The sequence below is a fragment of the Gordionus sp. m RMFG-2023 genome, chromosome 3, assembly GCF_954871325.1.
Source record: "Gordionus sp. m RMFG-2023 chromosome 3, tfGorSpeb1-WG-v2, whole genome shotgun sequence".
Classification (NCBI taxonomy): Eukaryota; Metazoa; Nematomorpha; class Gordioida; order Chordodea; family Parachordodidae; genus Gordionus; species Gordionus sp. m RMFG-2023.
In genome coordinates, this window is record NC_088777.1 from 1687931 (window position 1) to 1696053 (window position 8123).

General features: G+C 30.4%; 1 protein-coding gene across 1 annotated transcript; it reads left to right on the plus strand.

Annotated features, from left to right (window-relative positions):
- The first annotated feature begins 644 nt into the window (after positions 1 to 644).
- Positions 645 to 7686, plus strand: LOC135926247 (large ribosomal subunit protein uL24m-like). The gene is made up of 6 exons (XM_065462051.1): positions 645 to 790; positions 2615 to 2769; positions 4427 to 4522; positions 5456 to 5565; positions 5952 to 6088; positions 7391 to 7686. Exons 1-6 carry the CDS (start codon positions 676 to 678, stop codon positions 7531 to 7533), a joined length of 756 nt encoding a protein of 251 aa, XP_065318123.1. The 5' UTR covers positions 645 to 675; the 3' UTR covers positions 7534 to 7686.
- The last annotated feature ends 437 nt before the right edge of the window (positions 7687 to 8123 follow it).

Consider the following 8123-nt stretch of genomic DNA (forward strand, 5'->3'; position numbering starts at 1 on the left):
GGTTGTTTGATTTATATGACCACTTTTTTCGCTTACTAAACTATGTATTGATACATTCTTCTCATATTGATTTTTCATCAAATATTTGTCGAAACATTTTATGCTGTAAACATTTCTAAAAAAATAGAACGCATTTGTATTCCATGTTCATTTTCAAAATGGAACGCGTTCACATTCGTTCAAAATTTTATGAATAAATCTTTTTTAAAAATTATCTAATACCAATTTTAAGACAATATATTTGCCATGTTTAAAATTGTAGTTTTAAGTGATAAAAAATTATCTTTTATAAATTAAAAAAGGTTCACTCTCTAGAAATAATGCGAACATCAATAACTAAAATAGATGTAATTTAAAATATATGAAAGTATAAGAAGATTTTTAGTGCATGATATAGTTGACTGATTTTATTTTGTATTAGTAAACTAACATAATAGCCCATAGAAATAAGAGATTCCATCATATAAAATAGTTCATAGTTTGTTTTAAACAATAAAATAAATATTATATAAAAGATAAAATAAGAATTATTTATATTTTATGGAAGTTTCTATATTTAATTATTTAAATACATTGACACTTTTTTGACGGTAATCTTTAATGAGAGTCTATAAGTCAATCATTTATTCCTTCTATAATTAATTTTTAAATGATATGATATGACAAACTTTCCACATGGTTAATTTGTCTAGAATTTTATTTTCCAATTTTAAAGAATGGCATAATTTTCCTAAAGCTTATGTGGATAAAGTAATTGATGGCCATTTTCCTAGCTGGTCGGAAGATAGAGGTTATATCTTATTGTTATATTTAACATCTTTAGAGTAGATGTGTCCTATAGCCCTAAAATATATTAATATAAAATTTCTTTTATTTTTTTAGCTGATTGAATGCCCAATACAAAATGAATTTATAAATTTCATATACTTTTTTTTGAAATAAATAGAATAGTTTATTAAAGTTATTGCTGAATATTTAATAATATATAACTTTAAAATATTGATTAAATATTTTTAGTTCAAAATATACTTAATTGCATTTATAAAGAGTTGTGCTCTTAGACAAACAAGTCAGGTTCCCTAAAAAAAATATTTTACTCTCAGGTTTTAAGTGGCCTAGGTAAAAAAAAAGATTTATTAGGAATAAAATCAATACTTCCTGAGATCTGTTTAAATTATTTGCTTACCTCTTGAACACCAATTTTCTCAGCCATAATAAATAATTAATTTATTTCCTGTTTATGGATCCATTCATATCAGATGTTAATATTAGTAAAAAGTTCTTAAATCAATTTTACTATATAATCTTTTAAGAATCTATACCTTTTTTTTAAAATAACCAACTATAATCCCCCTAAATATAAAGTGACACCAATGACTTGATAGATGCTATTTATAAAGATAAAATTGTTAATATTTATTATCTTAATTAAAATACTAGAGGGAGATAGTGCACAAATAAGATATAGTCACCCAGGCCTTGGCACAAAAAATATTTTTATATTTCCTTCCTTTCAAAAACTTGGAAATATTTACTATTAATTCACTTATTAAATTGCTCTTTTTGAGCCGATTGATTAAGCCATTTTTAAAAATACGATATATTTATAATAAAAAGAATTATCCAAAATATTTCTGAACATTTAATTTATAACATTAAAATTGATTAGTGAAAACTTTTTTAAAAAATTCAGGCTGACAACAAAAGGCTAGATCAAGTTGCCACAGGTGGGCTTGGGCCAATAAATTCTTATTTTAGAAGTCGCTAAATTAAATCAATGTATTTTGTTTTGGAGTAAAATATTAATTATTTTTCACCCTAGTGTTGGAACAGTGAGCCCAGTCTCTTATTTATTTTTTTGTTACTAATTTCTTGGGAAAGTAAAATCGGACTTCATACTAATGTAGTTTTTTTTTGATGATGATGATATATAGCCATAGACTTTTATAAAATAAACAATTAAAATTAATTTTAATAAATGCTAGAAGTGTCTTAGACAGGATGGAAATGGCTGGCCATGTAAATATAAACTTATAAAGTGCTTCCTTTCCTTCCTTCCTTAAGGAAAGAAAGTAAAGGAAATACAATGGAGTAATCTAATGAATAACAGATTATAAAGGTTTTTTTTTCCTTCGGACAGGAGATAGACCGATTTTTAAAGATAAACTGGGACATTCGGCAGCCAGGTAGACTTTTCCCATTCTCTATTTGGCACCCCCATATTAAGTCGCATTTTAACCAAAAAAAAAATTTGTTTGGAGAAATTGTTGAATAAATCATGGATAAAATGAATGTTCAGATTAATTTATGTAAATCTCTTCACGATAATTTAGATATTGACTAAAAAATCGGTGGTTTAATCTACGGGTGCGAAGCGGAAAAATTTTCGCTAAGCATTGAGGCGCTAGTTAATTTATTTCCGCTTCCCATCAAGATTAAGCTATAGTTTTAAGGACCAAAAAAAAATACGAGGCTTAAGGTGATAGCTTTTCTCAAAATTACTAGGTTTATTCGTTTTTTTTAGCCGGACCTAAAAATAGCGGAATCACCCAACTTACCCGCTATAACTATATTATAATTTATAAAAAAAAACTTATTTTCGCGGTTTATTAAGGACTACAAGGACGTAAGCGAATAAAGAAACCTTACTTTTGGTACGGGGAACAAAGGCCCTGGGAAGAAGGGTGGAAGGTGCTCAACATGAAAAAGAAGAGGATGCCACCCGTCATCGAAAAAATAGCGAAATGGGACGTATTTCGCGGGGATAGAGTTATATAAACAATTTATTAATTTTTATGATTTTTTTTATGATTTAAATCATGAAATATATTTTTTTTAATCCATAAAAATCACGAAGGATTTTTTTTTTGAGAAAAACTTGATCGAAAGTCTGGCATTCAGGGTTTTGAACTCGAACAAGGGTTCGTGAATTTTTAAACTCTATTTAGCATATATTTTGGATAACGGGCAAAAGAGGTCCGAACCAACCCCGGGATCCATATTACCCCGGGTTTGATGGGTTGTCCATGATTAGGTCTCTCCGTTTAGTTTGTGGTCCCAAGATGTCCCAACCAAAACAATTTTAAATATCTGACCCCTAATTTGGGTCCACAACCCTGCTCGCAATTGATTTTAAATTTTGAAGAGTCGTGAAACTCAACTCTGTTTTTTATACTCTTGACACAATCCCCGCCAAAATTATACGTGAGGTAAAAATTCCGCGGATGACATCATAGTTTACAAGGGATATTAAATTTTTTAAGGCTAGGGTTTCATAACTTTTTCAAAAATTTCTACAAGTCAACTCCATTTCTCAGTTGAAATACTATTTTTTTTGCTAAAAATTTTGGCTTAATTATTATTTCTTTCCATTAGTTTCTATCTACTAGATATATTAACCAGAGATCCAACAGGAACCATTTAAATTTGAGACTTTTTTTGTTTTATTCCCAACTCTTTAAAGATTTAAAGATTTAATAAATTTATCAATTTTGATATGATAAATATTTAGATGGGTTTTGTAATATCACTATTTAACGGGGCTCACCCAACCCGGAATTAGCTCATTGGAGAAAAGTGTTTTTTCAGACCATAGAATTTATTCTTTCTCCTTCATTAATTTGATAAATTTGTTGATAACTCGAAAATATTTGTAATTAGGATGTCTCAAAGGAAATATTGATCAAAAATTTATAAAAACCTATGAACCGGTTTTGAAATATTTTTACAGTCGGACCGATATTATTATTTTTTTAGCGAATCAGAACAGACCCGATAATGGTTACGGTTAGGATCTCTGATTAACCATCTAGTGAATTAAGTTAGCGATTACTAATTTTACATGTTAACGATCAAATCTTGTGATGCGGTTATTAAGCCCCACCCCCCCCCCCCTCCCCCACGATTGTAAATTTGTATGATTGATTGAGTTATTAGTAGGCCGATATCGGGAACAGACCTCACCTACATCTTCCAGCTGGAAGGATGGAGGGGGTTAGTTTTATAAGTAGGAGTGATCCCTTATAAATACATCAATCAAATACCACTATTAAACTCCGCTCTTTGGAGTGCGGGAGTACCATAATTTCTCTCACTTGTTTATGTCGGTATAGGTATTAATTTAATTAAGAATACCAAAATAAAGGGAGTAGTGGTTGTTGTTAAACGGCAACTCGATATTTTAGTCCCAGAAAAATATTGCCCGAGCCTCTAGATTTTCGAATAATATATGTCTAGACTCCTTTGTTCCTTCTACGAGCAAAATCTTCAGGCTCGCGTTTCTGGATAAAAATACTGAGTTAGCTTAACAACACCAAAAAGTGAGTCGTAGAATAATGATTATTACAATGCCTCATTAAGTTATAGGCTTTTTTTTTGTTAAAATATGCTATGAATTATTTTTTTTTGGGGGAATTAAAAATCAAAGGTCGAAATATTGGTCGGCCCCGACAAAGGAAAACAAGGAATAGTTAACATGATCGTCAAAGAACGGAACTGGGTTTACGTCGAAGGCCTGAACTGCGTAAAATATTTAGTATATATATCAGAGTTGTTAAAAGATACTTCTTAAATGGATCTAGATACAGATACATCCGTCTAAAATAATATCTAGATACAGATAATTTTAATCAAAAATCTATCTAGATACAGATACAGAGTATCTAGATCCTTTAACAACTCTGATATATATATATTTCTTAATGGTTTAAATGTAGTGTTGTTAAACGGGCTCGATATGAGTCGATTCTTAAAAAAAACTGCTAACTCAATAATTTAAGGCTAGAAAAAAAATATTGTCTAAGCCTCGAGAATTTCGTAAAATAGATGTTCAAACCTTCGTTGCCACTAGTGTTGTTAAAAAGTCGAGTTCTTACGACTTGCGACTCGAGTCGTAGTCGTAACTAGGCTCGAGTCGCAGCGAAGTCGACTCGGCTTAGCCGTTTACCAACACTAGTTGCCACCTATGAGCGAAATCTTAAGGCTTGCCAATGACACATAATGATACCTAGACTGACGATGCATTCGTAACAATGCATTTGAAAGTGTCGTCGAAATGCAAATCAGCTGGAACCGCCATTTTGGTCCGATGTAGAAATTATTCTCGTGTTAAAAACTACTATTAAATCGATAACTTGCTTCCTTATTATCTCTATGAGTCAATTCTTTAATAAAGTTCGCGTCAGAACATTGGAATAAATTTGGCCCTCTCGTTTTAAATTTTTTTTAATAATGATATGATGGGTAATCAAAATAGCGTTCCCACAGCTGTTTTCATTGATGTAACACTTTTAATGAATGTCGTCAGTTCTAGCTATTATTGTATGTCATTGAGCAGTTTAACAACACTAGTTTTAGCGTTTCATCTTAATTTTTTTTTTTGGGGGGGGGGGGGTATTATGGAAAGTTTTAATTGTGGCGATATTTATATATTTTTTACCAACTATGGAAAAAAAAGGAATATATAAGGGTGGAAGATAAATCGAAGGGCATCAAGCCGATGATGATAAAGAGGGAACATCCCCTGAGAGTTCTAGACGAAGTGGCTTTAGTCGACCCAGCTGATAAGTAATTTGCTTTCTTCCTTCCTTTCTTTCTTTCATTATTTATTGCAAGGAAAAAACTTATTTTTATAATTTTGGTATTTGGTCAATGGCGAACTTCAAAATGGGGTCCCTTCTTAAAACGTCCACAGAACATAGTGCGGAATTACCTATACGCTACGAACTTTTAGACAATCTTGTGCCATGAAAATTTGGCTTTATATAAGATTAAGATTAACGGTGGATTACCCAAAAGTTTCCTGGCAAAAATTGTCTGATATTTTATGGGGTAAGTATTTTGAATCGTTAACCACCAAAATACCGATCCGATATGGGCTGGGCTCTAACGAATACCATTTTTCTTTTTACGAATAAATATTCCTTCGTTTTCCGTATCTTTCGTTGTTAAAGCCTACCTACCCTTATATCGTGGAAGTTTGACGCAAAGGGGGAGAGTGTCAGAGTCTCCGATAGGTCCAGCAGGATTATACCCGTTCCATCGCTAGCTCACGAAACTCGCGATTACAAAACCAAAGCGACTTATTTAGGTTAGTAATTTTATAACTTAAAAGTAACATATTTTCCTCGTTGATTTGAATTAATATTTTTTTTTTGAGTAATCTTTAAAGTCCCTTGTTTTCCTTCTTCCAATACATTGAATATCGAATCGACATTTCGTTTCTTATATCCCAATTTATTATTTGGCGTGGATACGCAATCCACGATTAAATCGGAAATGTAGAGGCGATTCCTTAAATTTGAACCATCTGTTTTAGACCGGAAATGATTCCGACACCTATATCTTGTATGACTTTGCACTCCAGATTTTATGGCATTTTTAAAAGTGAACGTTTTTGAACTACTTCATAATTTATATTAACATCTTATATCAATTTTTTTTGATGCAAATGAAAAACGCTATACACAAATGTTTTCAGGGTTAAATTGTGTTCCCTTGATTTAAATTGAGAGATTCAGATTTTCTACGTAGATCCCATAACTTGTTAGGGCATAATATTGGTCCTCAGAAAATAATTTATTCTTCAGTAGCTAAATTTATTATTAGGTTTTAATTTAACTCTATCCCGTAGAGATAACGTTTCCACTTCATCTAAGTTAATTAGAAATATATTTAAAATTAATATTTTGTTGGAAGCATTTTATATATATATATATAAAGCTGATAAATTGGATAGGTGTAGGTTGGTTCATTCGGATCAAGAAGGGAATAGGAAGCCATAATAATTAACATTTCTTTTGGTTACGTCGTTCTAATACGCCAATCAAACAAAAATTTTTTTTTTCTACCAAAATTCAGTACAACGTATTTTCAAATTTCGAAATATTCGCGCAAATTATAAATAAGATATTTTGTTAATTTTCCTTCTCCCCGAACACATTATGGTTATCTTGGGAGGTTTCCATTTTTGTTCGTTTTGCCTTCCCGCCATCGTAATTTCTTAGTAATAGAGTGGGGGGTTTATATCGACGTCATCGGTTTATGGGGTCTGAAAGGTTCAGAGTTGTTAAGATCCTGTATCTAGATATAAAAATGTGGTATCTGTATCTAGATAGATTTTTGATTAAATAATCTGTATCTAGATATTATTTTAGACGTTGTATCTGTATCTAGATCCATGTAGAAAGTATCTTTTAACAACTCTGGAAAGGTTATAACACTCTTCTTTCATTTTATTGGCCCGATAAATACTCACCCGCTTATTAAACAGTTCTTATTTTGGCGAAAAAAATCGCACTTTTTAAGCCTTCAAAAAAGTGATTCTTTGATACTTTATAGGAAGAAAAAAAACGAAATCTATAATGTTATGTTTTTTGTTTCGCGTTTTCAGAACAACCTAAGGACACCAAGGCGGAGGACCACCAGGAAATAACGTATGTACCGAAACTTAAATCGTTCGAGGAAGATATTGCCGAGACTCTCAAAATATCCGATTACAAGCCTTTTAAAAATACTCCTCGATTTTATTATTGATCTTATTTCTTATTTTTTTTATATATAACCGCGATTGATGATGAAACCAGCTGTTTACATTGATTAAAGTGAGATAATTGTTACATTTCAATTAAATTCTAAATATAAATGTGGTTAACGATGGTTTTATTTAAAAAAATAATAAAGGGAACTTTATAGACACTCATATAACTTTTAATTCTAGGCTTAGATAAAATATTATAAATTAAAATTTTTTAATGAATTTTTGACTTAAAATATTATTTTTTATCGTAAATATCTAAAATCTCCTTTTTTTTTTAATGATAAACAATTTCTGTATTAATAAATGTATATTTTTCATATGACATTAATTAACAATTTTAAAAAAAATTTTTTTATTCCATATCTAAGTTACCAAGAATACGTTATATATATTTGTATTTAAAATTTATTAACACTCCAATAATAAATTTTAAGGATTTTTTCGCTCCCCGCCTTTTGAAAGATTTATATTGGTGAATATAACCCTAAGCTCATTTGTATTTTGCGATAGTCAATACCAGAATATAATCAAGGTAAACCCTAATATCTTCATATAAAAAGATGATGTCTGAATTTTTATTCTACGG